This window comes from Nyctereutes procyonoides, unplaced genomic scaffold (assembly GCF_905146905.1).
Source record: "Nyctereutes procyonoides isolate TBG_1078 unplaced genomic scaffold, NYPRO_anot_genome, whole genome shotgun sequence".
In the NCBI taxonomy this organism is placed as follows: domain Eukaryota; kingdom Metazoa; phylum Chordata; class Mammalia; order Carnivora; family Canidae; genus Nyctereutes; species Nyctereutes procyonoides.
The window spans coordinates 23,003,700-23,023,620 of NW_026575046.1; the positions used below are offsets into that span (position 1 = coordinate 23,003,700).

Consider the following 19,921-nt stretch of genomic DNA (forward strand, 5'->3'; position numbering starts at 1 on the left):
GTGTGTGCTCCCAAAAAGACACGATGCTATCATGTGTTTAGTTATTTTAAATTAACACCAAGGTAAACTACCAACTATCAACAGTGAAGACACAGAACACACTGGCAACTCCAAATCAAGCTGTGGTTTACAAATCATCATTTAAATAATAGTAATAATAGTAATAATATTAAATGAAAGTGAAAACCTCACTTCTAGACTTAAGTCAGAGATCCAAGTCAGCCTTATAGGAATTTTAAGATAGGCAATTAATGAATGGTTATACTTTTCTAGAAATGAGAAATACTGTAAGCCTCTCCCTACAGTGACTGATCTGAACCTATTTTTTTTTTTTTTTCCCAAAAAGCATGCAGGGACTATTTTCAGATGCTTGGTTATGGCAAGAAGGAAGAAAAGTAATGATTTTTGGTGTAATACAAGCAATTTGTAGAATTGAGCATACAGTTTTGCATAAAACATTGCAGGTTAAAATAATATTGTAGGTTTCAAGCCATTGCAGTACAGTTGAATAACTGCTACAATTAGGTTTTGTAAAATTTCAAACTCTAAGTTTTGAAGTGAAGCAATAAAACTAAATTCTTGAGTGATGACTTTTACCTTCATACAGCACAGAATAGCTATTTTTATTTGGGTTGAAAAAGTTATTTACAACTAACATTGATTGAGTCTTGGTAAAAGTCCGATAACACATGAAGACAAATATCCCCTCAGCTTTCTGAAAGATCAGTGAACGTGTCTGAGGTTAGAGATATTCGTAACAGTGGCAATGCTAGTCTCCAACCGTGGCCAAGCATCCCGTGTGTTCTGTAACCTAATTCAAAATTGAAAGCACCAAAATACAATTTAGATCTATAAAATGGGATTCGCTATTTGATTCTCCGTAATTAATGATTAACAATTTAGATGCAGAGACACAGCTAATGAAAGAAGTTTTAGTTGGTGCTATTCAGTAGCTCACTTGAGTTGCCTTTTAAAATCAGAGTTTTGTTTCCACCGAATCCAAGAACTCCTCATAAAGTAGAAGAAATACACATATCAAAGGAAGTCAGTAAAAGTAGGTTAAAAATAAATGATCTTACAACAACATTTTAAATCCTTTAATGAGTCAAAGAAAGGAAGACATATAACACTGAATGCTAAACAGGTCTTTTGAACTTCTCTTGGGAATTTAGATAGATATTGAATAGTAGATATATATTTATATATTTTACATTTTGCGTGTAGGCCAGAGCTGTCTAAAATATCTCTTCATAGTAGGCTAGAGGAATCTATCAGGAGATAGAATAAAATAGGATCTGAGAAGATTCTCAGTTTATCAGAGTATTTCTTTCTGCTTTGACAATCAGCAGGGATCATAAATTCGAAGCAAATCGTGGCTTTTCGGCCTCTGGGTCTGCAGTTAAGACTGAGGAAGACTCTCTGGGGAGAGCCGCTGCTGGTGGAGGGGGCGCGGGGGGCGCTCCTCGGTTCGGGGGGATGGCTCCCGAGGACATCTGTCGGAACAGGGTGACTCGCTGGGGGACGGTGCCCCTGCCCCCCGCCTGCAGGCCCGGGCCGTGGACAGCTGTCACGGGCTGAGGGATGGAGGCCAGGGACTCGCCCACAGTGGGGTGCGGTCTGGACATGAGCGTGGCGACCTCGTGGGGCAGCGAGGGCTGCGAGGCCGACAGGGGCCTGACCTCGCGGGTCAGGCTGGCGTTGTGCAGCGCCTGGGTGCTCCTGTGCACGTCGTTCCTCGGCGTGGAGCTGCCGGGCGTCTGCGGCGGCTGCGGGGGCTGCGGCTGCGGCGGCGGCTGCGGCTGCGGGGGCGGCGCGGGCTGCGGGGGCTGCGGGGGCTGCGCGGGCTGCGGCTGCTGCGCGAGCGACAGCTGGGACGCCGTGGGGGAGGCATAGTGGAAAGTTCGAGCGGCCAGCGGGCTCTGGACGGGCGGGCTGCACACCGCGGTGGTGTAGGAGCAGGGCGACAGCACGGCGGAGGGCTGCGGGGTCTGGGTGCTGGGGCTGGGGGAATGCAGGTTGCCGTGGGACAGGCTGGGCGCAGTGTACACCGGCGGGGACTGTGTCCTCGCGCGGGAGGTCGGAGTCGCGGTGGAGGAGGTGGCGTTCAGGGCTGTCATCTGGGGGTAGTTGATCGGGGCGATCGCCTGCACCATCTCGCGGTCGTGCTTCACAATCTGCTTCAGGATCTCGTTCTCCTGATTGTTGAACACACCGGTGTTCAGATCCTTCTGGAACTTCTGCAGGAGAATCGAATTTTTCTTCCCTGGCAGCGAAAGAAAGAGAGCCACTTAGAGAGCCTCCGGAGGACGGTGGCACGCCCGGGAGAGCGGCTCCCGGAGACGGAAGCGGGCCGGCGCCTCGCACAAGCGGCTTAAAAGCCAAGTACTCACCTCTAGACCCAAACGCACGGGCGCCTCCTGCCCCCCACACTTCCTCTATCTGTCTGGGAAATCTTACCTCCTATGCAAGTCAGGTTGAAAAGTCTGTAATATGGGCAAAGCCACCTTACAGAAGAAAGGGAGAGACTTGACACGAGAGCTACTCTGAAGAGTGGGAGAAGAAAGGGCATTTGGGGGTCAGGATGGGCCTGGAATCAAATTTAAGTTTAAAGCTACCTTCCCCCACCCCCCCACCCCCAAAGGACAATAGGACATTTACTCTGTGACAGGTACTCTACAAAAGGCTTTAGGTAAATTTGTTTTATTTAATCCTCAACTCCTGGAGGGGGGTGTGTTTGTAACCCCATTTCACCCAGAAGGAGAACGGGGACATAGCAAGGTTAAGAACAATGTCCAAGAAAACCTGGTGAATAAGAAACAGGAATGGGGAAGGGAGATCCTTAGGAAGGACAGCCAGCCAGCCACATGCATTTGCATCATGTGAGTGCTTTCTAGAAATGTAGTCTCTTAAGCCCCATCCTACTTGCTGACCAGGGCGCTGCATTTTATTAAGATCCTCAGGTGATTCGCACAGGCAAACTGGAGAAGCCCTGTGGCAAGTCCTTTACTTTTGACCAGTGCCCTATAACTGTGATCTCCGCCCCCCCCCCCCCCCAAATCATATTCTTCTCATCTCTGGAGCTTTGAAAAATACTGATTTTTGTCTGGAGCCTACCAATTAAATCAGAATAGCCAGATTTCAATACTTTGGAAGCATATTTCCTCAGAGGATTGTTATGCGTGGCAGGTTGAGAACCATTCCATTTTCTGGAAGGTCTTTGTGAGGATTAAGGGGTATGGTTTATGGCAGGTTCTCAGCTCCCTCTAGAATCTCAATAAGCATTACTTCTCTTTACTGCCACTGTCTTTGGAGTGGTTTGCAATAAGTAGACATTCTCTGGCAGGATAACGATAGAATCAGAATTAGATTGATGAAAGAGGGAAAAATCAGCGATTTTTGGTGACATCATTGATAAAATAATTCCCGGATAAGTATTGTAACTGAAAAGTGAATCAATTTGCCATATTACTAAATAAAGTTAGAGTTAGAAGGGATGTTTTTTAATGGAAATATATGTTATAATTTACTGCTAGAAAACTATCATTTTAAATGACTTCCAAAATAAATGCTTGTCTCTCCTTATAGAACTGTTTTAAATTTCTAAAGAAGAAAAGCTGCTATATTAGTAAAAAATATAAATGCTGTTTCAGCATATTGCCTTAACTAAATATGTCTACATATATAAGCAAAAGACACAGAATGGAGAGGGACAATATTTCTTTGTGATCATGTGAATAGTCAACATTTCATAATGCAAGTATTTATGAACTTGTGGAGAAATACTATAATTTTAATGCACTGTTCAAATTTTATAAGGATCAAAACTGCAAATGCTTGGTGCTTATTAGCAATTTTATTGTCTCTATTATTGATTGTAAGCCATTTCATGCAAATTTTCTTATAAAAATTAATTGGAAAAAGTTAGAATAGAGTGAAGCTGTATCAGATTAACATAAATTCTCTATTAAAATATCCTCATTTTAATGCTTTCTCTAGAAGACATCTAGCTGGCTTAGGAAAAAACTCATGTGCTCAGAAATTAGTCTCTAGCTCTACCATGAGCACTCACATACCACAAAGAGGTAATTATCTTCAAATTAAATAAAGATGCTTTCAGGAATACCCACTTTTATGGGCACTGTCTCGACACTATGTCCTATTACATGTCTAAATTGTCAGTATGATTTTCTAATCTGTGTGTTATGTCTAATGATAATGTCCAAATACCACCTTTACTTCTCCTAATCTAATTTCAGGCCCCTATGCATCTGTCATCCCACTTCTGTAGAAGGAAAGAAAGACACAAAGTGCGTAAGAAAAGCTGACGTAAGACTACATCAATAAAAAATCCTTACCTTAAATAAGAATGAAGCACTTGTTTACTTCCAAGTGATCTCAACCCCATCTCCTTTGAGATCATTGATTCCTTCATCCCTCCCTACCACCTCTCTTCAAGAATATTCATTGTGTACTAGGTACTGTGAATTTAATAGTGAATTAGACATGACCTCTACATTCACGAATCTTAGCATCCTTAGAGCGGTTACAGTAATAAAAGCAGTATTGTGATGGAGGAAATTCCTAGGAGCATGAGAGAAACTACTCAAGATATTCAGCGTAGGAGTGGGTAGGAGATCACAGAAGCATTCTACAGGGGATGGAGTAGAATTAAGAGGGAAAGGGGGCAGAGCAGGGTAAGGTGGGGAAAAAGGATTTAAGTGTAGAAAATGAATGCATACCACCTTCTGACATTAGAATGTTCCAGCATATCTTGGGAAGCTAATAGCAAGCCAATCTGATCTAACTTTACTATAGCAATTACTCAAATCTTTAAACTAGAGTAACTAATGAGGTCTAATTTATATATTCTTATTTGAGAGCAGAGAAGACTTTAAAATAAGTTGATGTTTACAAAGTAAAGCATCTATGTAGGGTACTTCTATCAAGGCTTTTCCTGCTTGAGTCTGTATTACAAACATTTCGAGAAGTTTCTACTGAGACAATTAAAGTGTACAAGCTTTCAGTTCTCAATATAAAGATAAAAATGTAAAGTTGATACATAAATTTTTAAAAAAAAAACCTTGTGGTAAAATTATTTGGTTTGTAATACAGACTCATACTATTGTATTTTTAGTTCTATTTTAGTGCTACCTAAAATTTTTATCATTGCTTTTTACCTGAAGATTCAAATTGTTTTGGCATCACTGGGGAAATCAGATTGAACAGCTAGTAAAAATAGAGATGATTAAATAAACCCAGAATACTTAGAGAAGAGAAAGTTAGTAGAAATAAGGCTAGAGCTAACTGCTATTTCTATGCTAATTAATTAGGCAACCTATGATAGCATTTAGGACTTAACAATTGCAAACATGTATCAGCCCACTGGAGCATAACTAAATTGTACACCAAAAATGATAGAAAGCTGAAGAGAGGGCAGCCCCGGTGGCCCAGCGGGTTAGCGCTGCCTTCAGCCCAGGGCGTGATCCTGGAGACCTGGGATCGAGTCCCACGTCGGGCTCCCTGCATGGAGCCTTCTTCTCCCTCTCTCTCTCTCTCTCTCTGTCATAAATAAATAAAATTAAAAAAAAAAAAAAGCTGAAGAGAGTACCTATCCGATCTAGTCGGTCAATGGCAACCGTCTCAAAGGCTCTCCTCATCATTGGATATTCCTCCAGGACCTCATTGAAATTGTCCACAGAAAGTGAATAAAGACGGCAATATGTATCAGCTCGAACACTGGCAGTACGGCGTCCCTTGGTAAGCAAGCAAATCTCTATAAAAACAAGAAAGAAAGATTTATTTGGTAATTTTGGTTCAAAGACCGCTAAGACTCACAATTTTAACAAAGTGTCATGGTGTGATCAACCAATGATTGGCAGCGTTTTCTATTTTATCAGTAAATTTCTTCTGACAGTAATATCCAATGGACAATACTCAACTTTAAAATAATATTCTTTGTTAAATAGTTAAAGCTTTTAGTTCAAATGGAAAGCTGAACTGAGGTTGCCTATCCTTCGGCCCTCATTCCAATGCATCTGAAATAACAATAAGAATGTAGAAGAGGAAATCATAAATACACAGTGGAGTTGAATACTGGAAGAAACCATAATGAGATAAGATTTTTATAAAATTTGGAAAGCAAAAAGCAGATCATATGATATAGATAGAAACCAAAGTGAACCCAAACATTGGCCTAGAAAGTTCTAAGATCAAGAAAAACTGGACCAAGGATCCTGAGGAATGCATTTTGGGCATGCCTCGTGTAGTTCGCATATTCCCAATGAGATTGGTATAGAAAATTATATTCCAAATGCACAGAGAGGCTTTCTATTTCAATAATTTCTAAGAAGATTTTTTTCTTGAGAACTGGATTTCCAAAATATAGTAAGCAAACATTTGCAAATTTGGAATCCCTTATTTGCTAGCTAAATAAATCTGCAAGTGATAATTTTTATTTTGTTTTCCTAAATTTAATTAAACTGTATATATTTTGAGTTTTTAAAAAATTCAAAATAATTTAAAAATTTAGTTTCAAATTTAAATTTGGTTTCAATTTAGATAACCAATTTGAAAAGAGAAATGAGAGAAGTATTTCTGAATGCACAATTTCCTAACAAGGAAATAACAGCAAAATAATTATTGAAAGGGGCTAAATTCACACTCTTCTCAACTTAACTAAGTTCAGTTCATGTTAATAAACACAGTGAATTGGGATCCCTGGGTGGCGCAGCGGTTTGGCGCCTGCCTTTGGCCCAGGGCGCGATCCTGGAGACCTGGGATCGAATCCCACGTCGGGCTCCCGGTGCATGGAGCCTGCTTCTCCCTCTGCCTGTGTCTATGCCTCTCTCTCTCTCTCTCTCTCTCTCTCTCTCTCTCTGTGACTATCATAAATAAATAAAAATTAAAAAATAAATAAATAAAAAATAAACAGTGAATAAATTATGTGGTAGGCATTATGTACTTGATCCTGGGCTGGAAATATGAATCAAACAGAATATCAAAGTTTGAGTTACTTATATACTGATGGTTTTAAAAAAAGAGTTCATCTTAATTGGGAGTTCATTTAAATGCAATCTGGTAAGAACAATGATACAGACGGTGGGCATTCTGGAAATATTAAGAAGCACATCTGAACCAATCTGGGAGGATAGCATTTTAGGAAATGCCACCTAAGCAACGACTTATGTTGTTGTTCATGCTGGTAAACATGTTGAAAATTTAATAAGTAATATTGTGGAGTGTTCATGCTTGTGTGCATGTGTGTGTATACGGGGAGTATGTAGAAAGATGAGTCTATATTGGTAAATATTTAAACATAAAGCTATTATGACGCCATAGGATTTTCTGGCCACTCTAACCTAAACAATGCAATTAAAGGAAGTGTTTTCAGCACTATCCCAATATTAAATTCCCATTGGTCACTCAAGTACTAATGTCATATTATATAATTTATGATTGGCACATTATGGTCAATAAGCTGATGAGAAATGTATTACTTCTAGGTGTTGCTTTCAAATCTGTGCAAGTTGTCATGTAGAATGGTTAGGTTATAAGCCTCATGGAAAATAACTAGCTAAGATGTAACAGAGATCTTAAAAAGTATCTGTTATCTTCAACCCAGAAATTTCACTGGACAATCTAACCCAAGGAAATAGTCTGTAATTAGAACAACATATACACAGTGATATATATATTTATTTAAACATCTGAAAATGTGAGAATGCACTAAATGTTTAACAAGTCAAGATTCAACCAGTTACGTGGCCACTGGGTGAACTATGTGGCAATTATTAAAAGTGAAGCTTTCAAAGTCAATGTGATAACAGAATGGTTGTGAAAGCTTAAATGAGAAAAGAAGGAAACAAGATTGTAAATACAATCTGATAAAGATGATCAAAATGATAATGATATCTACCAATATGCCTTGTTCTGGATAAAAAACATTCCTTTTTGCAGATGTGTATTTTTCAACCTCCCTTTATATAAATTATTTTTATTTGTGGTGTGCATAATTTTTATTTTAAAAACTTCAAAAAATTGATATCTAAGTGCACAGAATAGGAAACAAAAAAACAGGAAATGAGGGAATGCAAACCTGTTATTAGTGATTACTACTGGAGGAGATTTCTTCAACTTTACCTTCCATTCTTTTCAATATATTTTTGTTTTGGCCCTTAGATGTTTAATTTCCAAATGCTTTCCATTTTCCTATGTTTATTGCTCTCTCATTATATCCTTTTCTTCCATTATAGATGTAATGTCCACTCTCTTCTGATGGGTGTTAAGAGTTCTGATTGTGAATGACACATATGAACAGACCTCAGTATGTTTCACAAACATAAGTGGAAGAAGCAAGACATGAGTCCACACATTATACGATTCCATGTATATGAAGTAGCCAGAAAAGGCAAATCTATAGAGACAAGCAATTGGTTGCTTGGGATAGCAAGTGGGAAAGGAGAGTGACAATAAATGGGTACAAGGAATCTTACCAGAGTGATGAAAATGGTCTAAACCTGGCTTATGGTGATGGTTTCATAATTTGGTAAATTCACTAAAAAAATTGAATTGTACATTTTAAATGGGTGAACTGTATATGTAAAATATATTGCAACAAAACTGTGAAAATGAAAAAAAAGGGCTTTGGTTTCAATATTTTATACGTTTATATTTTAAGTCCTCTTCTGTTTTCCTGAATTCTTTCTCTTCACTACTTCTGCTAGGTCTACTCACTACGTCTAGATCTTTCCCTTAAATGTTTAATGCTTTCTTTGGGTAATCCATTGACATCTGAAAAGTCTGGTGAAGTGGCATAATTTGTTGATTTGGAGCTTCTCTTTAGAGAAATGAGATGGGCAGTCTGTTCTCATATGTCCTTAAATGCCAGAATGGAGAAGGCTTTACTCCAGGATCACTAACCTCTGTTCTAGCTGTCCTAGTTCTCTGCCTTCTTCAATCGCTTTCATAGAAGAATATTGGGAGAACCAATGCCTGGAGAACAGGCTGTTCTGCAATGTGGGGTGAGGGAGAGAGAGTCCTTTGTACCCTATGCAGGCCTTGGGTAGGTCACTTGTTTTCTCCCTCACTTTTCATTTGGCCCTCTTAGTCCTAGGGTCTCAGCTGGGAGCCATTCTTCGGTTCTGTCAGGCGATCTGCTCCCTCCCCAGCCACAGTCTACCTATATCCATATCATCTATATCTATCTATCTATCTATCTATCTATCTATCTATCTATCTAGCATCTATCTATCATATATCTATATCTATATAGTCCAAGTTCCTTCTGTTTTCCCTCCAAGCTTCAGTAGTAACCACTAGCATACTTAAAACAAATTTTTGGCTTAAACAACTGAAATTTTATGTCATCACAGTTCTGGAGGCAACACAAACTTCTTCAGTCATTATTTCTTGGCATCTCCTCAATAATTTGTAGTGAGAACCAGAACAAATGAAGGTATATTCATGAGAGGAGAATTAGTCACTGGTCAGTGTGAAAATCACTTTAAATAGTCCCTTCTTTTAAAGCCTCCAGACTCTTTGTTTCTATCATTAATAACAAAATGAAAAAAATGCCACACACTTAGCAATGAGAAAAGCAAACCTTCTGATCATAAAAGAGTCTTAGATTTCATAAACTGAATTTCCAGATTCAGTATGTGAATGGAGCAGTTGCTTCTCTGTGAATTAATTTTTGCTTAATCTTAAAGTTATTTCGAAGATCTACTTATTGAGGGAATACAGTCCTGTGTCAGGTGTTACAGAGGTTTTGTGTATTTACTTGGTGTGTGGATTAGGGTTTAGGTAAAAAACAGAGAAAGAAAAACCATTTTATTCATCTGTAACTCATACTATCCTTTAGGTGCCTAAGAAATTATGTATTTATTAGTCTGTCACTGTTTTTATTTTTTTATTAGATTTCCTAAATATTACTTATCTCCCTCGTCAGTTTGACTCATTTTAAAGACAGCAATCATAGAGTGACATTACTGTTAGCTTCCCTGTGAGTGCAACCTTGAGTTTTGAGCCCAGAGAAAATTATTTTAAAAAGCTTATGCGTACATCAATGATAGTGGATGAATTCAAGACCCGCACTAAGTTCTATTCTTAAGTTTTAGATAATGTAATATCGGGTCCTTGCGAGGTATAATAGAACTTGCCAAAAGATTTGTAATAGAACTTGCCAAAAGATTTATGTACTTTCTTTAAACAACACAACATATCTTTGTGGGTTTTGTGCAATATCCATAATGAAGAAAGTATCTAGAAGGTCTAGTAATATTTTCTTCAGTGTAGATAATGTCGTTACCCACCAGGTAGAAAATTAACTTGCTTTTGGGTGCTCAGATTGACGTCACACAAAAAGCAAAACACGCAATGAAATAAAATTGAACTCCCAAAGAACACACTAAGTGCATATTACAGATGTAAGCTTCTAAAAGAATCTTACGGCATATTTTCTAGACCATGTTGCTTGTTCCAATCTCTCTACTTTTCTTCTCATTTATTTACTGTTTGAGAACTCAGCTAGGAATTTCCCAGTGGTGCAATCACTGCTTTAAGAATTTTAATGCTGGGGGATCCCTGGGTGGCTCAGCAGTTTAGCGCCTGCCTTCAGCTTTGGGTGTGGTCCTGGAGACCGGGATGGAGTCCCACATTGGGCTCCCCATGTGGAGCCTGCTTCTCCCAATGCCTGTGTCTCTGCCTCTCTCTCTATTTCTCTCTCTCTCTCCCTCCGTCCCTCTCTTTCTCTCTATCATGAATATATAAATAAAAAAATCTTAAAAAAGAATTTTAGTGCTAATTTACTTGGAAATAAATCCCTTTATCAGGATACAAATTTCTAAATTATAATCAAGAGCACAAGTATTTGAGGACTTGACATATCAATTTTAATTTTGTATGATTCTCCTGTTTTTCTTTACAGGATAAGTTATTTTCTTTACAGGGTAAGTTATTTCAGTTACTGAAGAGGATAACTGACAGTAATGCACCCTATTACAGGCACATTGGAAAATTGTGTTCAATTTTAACATTATGAAGAGTATGTCCCAGGAGATTAAATTTGACTCACCACTACATAAATATATATACTTTTAATAAACCTTAGGGTATGAAATACAGCAACTACTCAATGCTATTTTTATTGACATTAGTTAACCTTGATTATAAGCATTTCAGGCTATCTGACATTACTGTCACCTATATAAAGTCATTTTATAAATGGCGTCAAGAATTTTGCAACTCAGAAATACTTCCATGACCTCTAAAACAGAGTTTGACATTGCAGTAACACAGAAACTTACTAGAACTTATGACAGAAATTTGTAAGGTAATAAGTTTAACCTGAGGTTCTAGAATTTATTGGAAAATGTGTACTTGGTTGCTCATAGTAACTTAAGCAAGAAGCTGCTTCCTTTTTTGTATCCAATATTATGAAGTAAAAACAATTCTCCATTGTATATCAAAATACTAATTTCCTGTAAATTACTTAGGCTCCTAGTGTCTTTCCTATAATTTACTTGGGCTAACAGTGTCTCATAGAATGTGCAAGAGGAAATATCATTTTTTTGTTGTTTTCTTTCTATATTTGTAATCTTTCTATATTTATACTAGTGAACTAGTAAAATATCACCTCTTTTCCCATAGGAGGTGGTAACATCTGGCTTAAATCAATCTGCATATCAAGCTTGGCTTGCAGAACTTGAGATGTCACATGGATTTGAATAGGAATCTAGGAAATTTGGAGTAGAACATTGAATAGATGTAAATTTGTAGTATTTGATAGATTTTGAAATATTTCACATCTTTTTTAAGCTTCTGAAACAGATTGGATATAACATATTTCCAAGTTCAGATATTATAAGTTATGTATATATATTACAATAAGTAGTCTAATAACTGGAACATTCAATTTTGCTCTATTTTCTGAGATTATAACTGATCATTTCAGTTCTCATAGACACAGTCACATTCGTACAATTATTAGTATCTTCTACCACTGGTCATGCTGGCATTTATATCATCTAAAATTATTGCTTTGCTAGAAAACATCTTAGCTCTTCTCCATACATTTTGTCAATTCATCTCTCTTAAAGTATAGCAATTAGGGTGACCACCCGTGGCTCTGAGTATTGGCCTAGTAGTGGCATCTCAGACAAGTTAAGCATTGGCAAAGTTGTTACAAGGATTAACTAAAATAGTGCTTTAGTGAGCCTCTCACAGTGTGGGCACTCCTAAAGCATGAGTCCCTTCCTTTCCCCCTTATGTTCCCTCTCTTCTCGTTATATTTTTCTCCTTCGTGATTTTGACTCTACCTGCTGGAACAAAGGAAAAAGTAATGTTTCATACATCAACTAACTGTTCAAATTTGTGAAATACAATTATCACCTCCCACACCCTCCACCCTCTTGTAAACAATCTGTTCATAAACTAACCATCCCAATTCCTTAGACTTCTCTAAGGAGTGAGAAGATTTTACACCCATAGACACCCTTCTTAATTATCTTTGTGTCTCCACTGTACTTGATGGTCGTGTTTCTTAGTGCCTACAGCACACTTTCAGACTTACTTGTTTATGTGATATTGCTCTAAGCTAACTTATAAGGTCTTTAATGAAAAGTACAACCATCACATTTACAATATCTAGTGCTTGCCATAGATTTAGTCATGTAATATCATTGTGGTTCAAGAAATAAAGAATGAATGAGTGAATGAATAAATGAAAAGCAGAACAACTTATACCAGTGTGCAAATATTTTTCATAAAAGAAAATGCTCACATTTAAGCATAATATTCCAAATAGTCTTATCTTTTTGAGGAGCTCTGACCCTATCCACCAAACGTTACATTGCTCTTATCTTTTACCCGGTTCCTATTAATTGCAAACATATCTGTGACATGATTGTTTCATGCTGTTGGATATACAGATGTTTTCATTAAGGTTATACTTTCCACTTCGAAACCTCTCATCCCTTCCCTTTCCTTATTACGGATGTGTCTTGAAATTCCACTGTGACTCCTTCAATTGCCTAAGGTCTGCATAAAATCTGCTTTACACAATACTACTTATAAACTGTTATCTACTATATATTTATACTACTTGTCTTTGGCAAGTTAAAATACTTGATGGACTATCTCAGTAATTTTCAAGATACCTGTTGGGTAGATAAAAAACAATCACTGCTGGCCCCATGTTAGTCCATGTGACATACAGAAGATTAAAGGGGATATGTTATGTGATTGGAACAAAAATCACATAAAAAATATCAAAGCTAAGAAGGGTAAGACCGTACTTTTCCTGATTCTATCCATCTTTAAAAATCCACTGGACCACTCCAAATCTTTCCTTTTGATTTTAAATCTCCCAACAACTCTTTAAAAGTTAATCAAACACCTTGAATTATAAATGCCTTTAAAAAAGCAGCCAGCTTTTAAAAATTGATCAAATGCTTTTGGCTCTTAGCTACATCAAGTGTGTTTTTTGAAGTGATATCTTGACAGCTCTGCTCTCCTATGTGGTTTAATATGCTTACACCAAAAAAAAAAAAAAGTATAGCAGAAATAATAGTCTAAACAGAAAATATATTCACTAGGTATTTAAGAGGCAGATGTACTACAACCAAACAGTTATTTGTCTACAAAACTTTCTCCTGGTCCCCTCTCTCTCTTTCACTCACATACACACATACAGATGTGAATGATTACATAGGGTTTTAAATACACATTTTCTTGGTTTATTCGATGTACCAATTAATGGTCAACTGATTCATACTGGAACCTTCAATGCAGTGCCTTCCACACTTTAATATGCATAAGAATCCCCTGGACCTCTTGCTAAAAACAGACTAGGATTTAGTAAATGGGGATGGGGGCGGGGGCTGACAATGCATTTTTCTAACAAGGTTTTAGGTGATGTCAGTGATGGGCTTTTTTGGGGAAAAGTCTTTCAGCTGTCAGATTTACATCTAAAACAGGCTTCCATGTTTAAAAGAAATTGGAAAAATGTGGCAAAAAGGAATGGAAATTAAGGGATGGTATAATTTTTTATTTATTTATTTATGATAGTCACAGAGAGAGAGAGAGAGGCAGAGACACAGGCAGGGGGAGAAGCAGGCTCCATGCACCGGGATCCCGTCGTGGGATTCGATCCGGGGTCTCCAGGATCGCGCCCTGGGCCAAAGACAGGCGCCAAACCGCTGTGCCACCCAGGGATCCCTAAGGGATGGTATAAATTCAAGTCAACAAATGACTTTCTTATTGCACCTTGAATGAAAATGTGGGGAATATACAAGAAATGAAAGAAAAATCCTTAGAGTTTATAGTTGATTAGAAATCCAAACACAATATGTAAGACAAGCTTCAGAATAATTCCAGAGCTAAAGCATCTGCTAGGGACTTTAACTTGATAAAAATCTCAAAATTCAGATAATAACATCATCTGTTATAATTGATTTTTGTACACTTTTGGGGACAAGAGAAGGCCTAGGTAGACTCTGAAAACAGTGTAGGAATTGCATTGCTTAGGTCCCGAGGATGGAGAAGACAGATAAGTGGGAAGGGAAGGAAGATGGAGTGTGATAGTATCATGAGCACAGATTCAAAGAAGAGGTTGGGTAGAGGGTTTCCATGGAACTGTAAGGGCAGCTTTCTCAGGACCAAGGGAGTTTGAGTAGAGACAGAGAATATCCCTCCACAGATAAGAAGTTTGGTCTTGATCGGCAATATTTTTGCAAGGCTTCTGAAGGAAACAAGTTGCATGTAGAGTATTGATTTAGGAAAGAGTAAATGCAGTAGAGCTGGAGGAGTTCTGCCTCTCGGTATCTTGCCATACATGGGAAAAACATTCAGCCTCTCTTTTTCTAGAAGGTAAACTTGTTCTCTTTCAAATTGTTTCCTGATACAGGAATATTAATCTAGAGGTGGCTTGTAAAATGAATGGGGAGGGGTTCCTACCAGGTAAAAAAAGATTTGTAAAGAAGTTTCTATTATAATTTGGGTATGAGGTAATGGGGATTTGCCTAAAATAAAGCTGTAGCCTCCAGAACAAAAGTGACCTCTTTTAAGAATTATTGTAAATGAAGCTTCAAAAGAACTTGAAAGGTGATGAAGCATCTGTGAATTGTGAACCTGATGTAAAGGCAAACCACTAGAGGATGTCTGCTTTGAGTAAAATAACATAAAAGATTGTTTGGAAAAAAATCAAGCAAAACTTTGGCATCCGGAGAAAAATCTCATTTCATGAAACACTTCCTGACATGAAGCCAATAGTTCCTTTTTATAAAATTGGTTAGATGAAGCATTTTTTGTGTGTGTTCAAGTTGGTAAGCTTTCACCATGTGACTGAATATGTGTATTAACAAATGCAACCACAATTGATGCCTACGTCAAAGACTAGCATCCCACACCTGGCCAGCAGCCTATAGGGTAGCCTGGCTGGAGAACTGTCCCTGATGGGGATGCTTTATATTGGATTGTGACTGACAGGCCTAATTATATCTTCTCCTGGGGAGATGGAAAGCGAGGAATGAACAGCTAGGAAAGTCAGAGATTGCATATGCTATGGGAATGGTGTATCCCTAAAATGGCTCCTGGGGTACTGGAATTGCTATGGCTTCCTGGAGGGCAGTCTTTCTTGCCATAAAGTCAGATGACTTTACTGAGGTGGTTTGTTGTGCTTCCTTTCTTCTTAAAGAAAGCTAACCTGAGCTTGACTCAATGCCACTCAGCCTGAAAGTACCTGACTCCCACACATCTCCATCTGTGACCTCTTCCTAGATATTCATGCCAGTCCATTTTGTTAAAAGCCTCTTCCTTGTATTTTCTTACCCTCTCTTGAGAGATTATAGTGAGTTCTTCAAGTCCAGTACATGAGTAGTCATAGAGAGGCCTTGAGGAGAGTAGAAAACTAATATTCTACCTACAGAGTTTCCATTTTCTACTTCTGAGTAATCCAAGATATCAGTAGAGAGGCCTGCTGGATATCTCTTTTTGTGTAAGGTAAAAGTAAAAATTTGTCAGACAAACAAAGCAACCCTACTACCACTCCCCACCCAGAAAAAAGGCACAATCACAAATTCATCCTAACACTGGTAAATATCTATTGATATCTTCCCCCTCCAAGAAATATCACTGTATATGACAACAAAGAAGCAAATTCAAGGTAAATTTTATGATTTTACAATCATAAAAATGGCACTTAGGTTCTGAATTTAAAAGTTTGCATAGAAGTTCAAGTATGTATTAATGATAAGAAATAATCCGCATCAATGATTAGTTGGTTTATTTAGTAGTATGAGGTGATAGAGGTAAAACGCATATGCATTAAAGGGATAATAATAAGTAAAATACATTTTACAGAATGCTTTTGCTTATGTTATTCAGAATGAATTAAATTGGGATTAAAAGCTAATTTTAAAATTAGAGGATATATCATGGTTCCTATAGCCAAATCCAACCTTCACATTTTTGCCGATTTTTATTATATTATGCATAGTTTTCACATTTTAAAGATTTGTGAAACAATATATAAATCAAAAGATAAATAAGCAACAGAGACCATATGTGGTCCATGAAGCCTAAAATATTTACTATGTGGTCCTTTACAGAAAAAGTCTGTTAACTCCTAGGTTATATAGATTTTTCCCCCTTCCAAATAAATGACCTTTATCATATCCTAACTTAGACGAATAAAATCTGAAAAGAATAGCAATCAGTGGACTAAAGATGCATAAGTTATGTTTTAGCTTGTGATTTCAAGCAAAGTGAGCTAAAGAATTGGGTCATACGCCCCAACAGTTTATCTAAACTACATTAAAAAATTCTTTCCTGACCTACTTGGTCAGTATGATAAATGGACATCAGGAAACTCTCCTATCGGAGATGGTCTGACTCTCACCCTGGAGAAAAAACATCTTCTCATCCTTTATAAGCTTAACTGAGATATAGCCACATCTTTTTCAAACTATATCCAATAGAAACTTCACTTAACCAGGTACTCAGTTAACCAGGATTTCCTTCTCAGGTTTGTGGAGAAGGTAGGGATAGAAGGAACACATCTCATCTTTTTTTTTTTTAAGATATTATTTATTTATTCATGAGGAACACACAGAAAGAGGCAGAGACATAGGCAGAGGGAGATGCAGGCCCCACGCAGGGAGCCTGATGTGGGGAGCCCCATGTGGGGAGCCCCATGTGGGACTCGATCCCAGGACCAGGATTACGACCTGAGCCAAAGGCAGACGCTCAACTGCTGAACCACCCAGGTGTCCCGAAGGAACACATCTTAATGATAAAAGTTAAAGGAAGGGTTCACTTTTCTTCTACTTTTTGCTTATTAAAATTTTTACTGTAGAATATTCTAAATACTTTTAAAAAGGCAGAATAATATACTAATATACTGTTACGATGCTAGTAGGATAGCATAACATCATAGTCTAATGAACTGTAGAACAGTGTAAATACTAATAATAAAATAAATTTCTAAATGTTCACCACCCAGCTTAAGCAAGTACTAATTAAGAGCTAAGTTTGTTTCACTAATACTTCGCATATTTCCCCCCCTTATTACTCTGAGGTAAATTGCAAATATATTAATTCAACTGTAAAGTTCCACTATGTATTACTAAGTATACTCACTGTAATATCATTATTATAGCAAAAAACTAATAATGATTTCTTAATATTATCCAATATTCAGTCAGTGTTCAAATTTCTAACTAGGAGCAAATTTGCAGGTCACGTCACAACTCTCTCCCCTTCCCAGAGGAGTCTTCAGCAGAAACATCCCCTAGGACCTACAACATTGGGGCACTGGGTGGATCAGTCAGTTAAGGACCCAACTCTTGATTTCAGCTCAGGTCATGATCTCAGGGTCATGACACTGAGCCCCACGTGGGGTTCCATGCTGGGCATTGAGTCTGCTTAAGATTCTTTCTCTCCCCTTCTCCCTCTGCACCCCATGACCAGCTTTCTCTCAATCAATCAATCAATCTACATCATTTAAAATAAATACAAGTAAGTGTTGAAAGATAAATGATATGTAATCTATTATAACACTATGCCAGGATAAGAAAAGTATACTTATATATTTCAAAGAAAGAATTAACCTATTTTAAGATACTCTCAATTGAGTCTCTTAAATTGAATTTCAAAAAGAAATTCTGCTTTTGTTGAGCACACTAAAATATAACGAGAATAACTTAGTCCTAGAATATTGATTTATCAAGGTATAATTCCATTACTATTTTCTACACCATCATTATCATTAGCAGAAATCCCTAAACAGAAAGAAGGATAACAATGGAAACTTCAGAGACCAAGTGAGAATGAAGGAAGAGCTGAAAGGATCTCAGGAGAAAAGCAAAATAAATGCAAGAATGATAATTCTTCTTGTCAGATTTGTATTAATTATTGGATGTGTGTTTCATTATATAAAATTGAACGAGATTCTCTGGACCAGAATGTCTCAACCTCAGCCCTATTCATTTAGGAGTGAATAATTCTTTGCTGTTGGGAGCTGTCCTGGGCATTGCAAAATGTTCTGCATCTCTGGCCTCTACTTAATAGATGCTAGTAGCAAATCCTTCACCTAAAAGCACTGGACTGATGGATTGACAGTAGTGCTGATGAGGACATACAGTTGGTCTCATCTCTCCATAAACCTTGCCCTAAAAAAACAAGGTGGCTGGGGAGCCTGGGTGGCTCAGTCGGTTAAGTGACCAGCTCTTAATTTTGGCTCATATCCTAGGAGGGAACTCTGAAGTGGGCTCTGTGCTCAGTGGAGAGTCTGCTTGAAAGTCTCTCTCTTTCTCTTGCTCTCCCTCTCTGCCCCTCCCCCACTCAAGCACGTTCTCTCTGTCTCTTTCTAAAATAAATAAATAAATCTTTAAAAACCCCACAAAAACCCAAGGTGGCAAATCTGCTATTGCTTTGTGTCTTTGTACAACTTTTGTATCATCTTGAGAATAGAAGCTTAAAATTATGTTTTGGACCTCAAAGCATCTATAATTAAACTCCTTGGGGCATTTGCTTTAGTTATACAATTTTGGGGGATAATCTTGAAACACTGTAAAATAAAACTGATCACTTTGTTAATAAGAGAAAGCTAATATTTAATCACATTAGAAATCCTTTTTTGAAAGCTCCATCTATTTTTCTTTTCCATTCAAGCATCAGATAACTCCAGTTGGTTTACAAGGATAAAAAAAAAAAATTGCTAAAGAGTCCATGGCATTTAGATACAGGAAAAAAATGAGAAAAGGAACATAAAATTTAGTGTTAATAAGTAGTAACCAATGTGCAAATTTTCTGTGACAGAAAGTTTAAATTGGGGCGTTTTGATAGTGTGTGGGCAAAAAAGCATTTGAGAATATGCAAAAACATAATACAGAGATGCTCTTCTCTTTGGTTAGCTATATAATATGATTAGGGAAATGTTAAAAGATCCACATATGATGGTATTTCTTTTGTGCTGGGATGCATGGTTAAATTGCATAATATTTTCTCTGATACAAAAGCAAAAAGAGGTTTTTATTTTTGATAGAGAAAAATGAATGAAGTATGTCCAATACGTGTTATGTAGCCCTGTTACATAATGAGCAACATCCTCAACAATACACTTACTCTTAAGACCAAGACTAATCCCATAGAGTAGATAAGTGGGTGTGTAATCCATGTTACCCCAGTGGAACAAACAGGCAATACTAAGCATGGAAACCCTCATCCAGAAACTGTTTTATTGTTTTCAATGCATTTTTAACTGTCTAAAATTATTTTATTTATTGATTTCTTTTCTTTTTTACTTATCTGTCAATGGGATGAGGGCAGGATATAATTTCTCTTCCTCGTGTTGCCATTATCTACAACGGTAGCTGACACTTTGCAGTTGTTCAATATTTGTCGAAGAATGAATAAATCAATAAAT

At 37.5% G+C, this 19,921-nt stretch overlaps 1 protein-coding gene across 1 annotated transcript in view; it reads right to left on the reverse strand.

Annotated features, from left to right (window-relative positions):
- Positions 1–1,167: 1,167 nt before the first annotated feature.
- The window catches only part of HCN1 (hyperpolarization activated cyclic nucleotide gated potassium channel 1), a 376,053-nt gene continuing 357,299 nt past the window's right edge, over positions 1,168–19,921 (reverse strand). Inside the window, exons 7-8 of the mRNA XM_055324802.1 lie at positions 5,609–5,773; positions 1,168–2,263 (exon numbers count right to left, since the gene is read on the reverse strand). Of these exons, the coding sequence (XP_055180777.1) occupies positions 1,353–2,263; positions 5,609–5,773 (1,076 nt within the window). The 3' untranslated portion in view covers positions 1,168–1,352. The remainder of the gene's footprint in view (positions 2,264–5,608; positions 5,774–19,921) is intronic.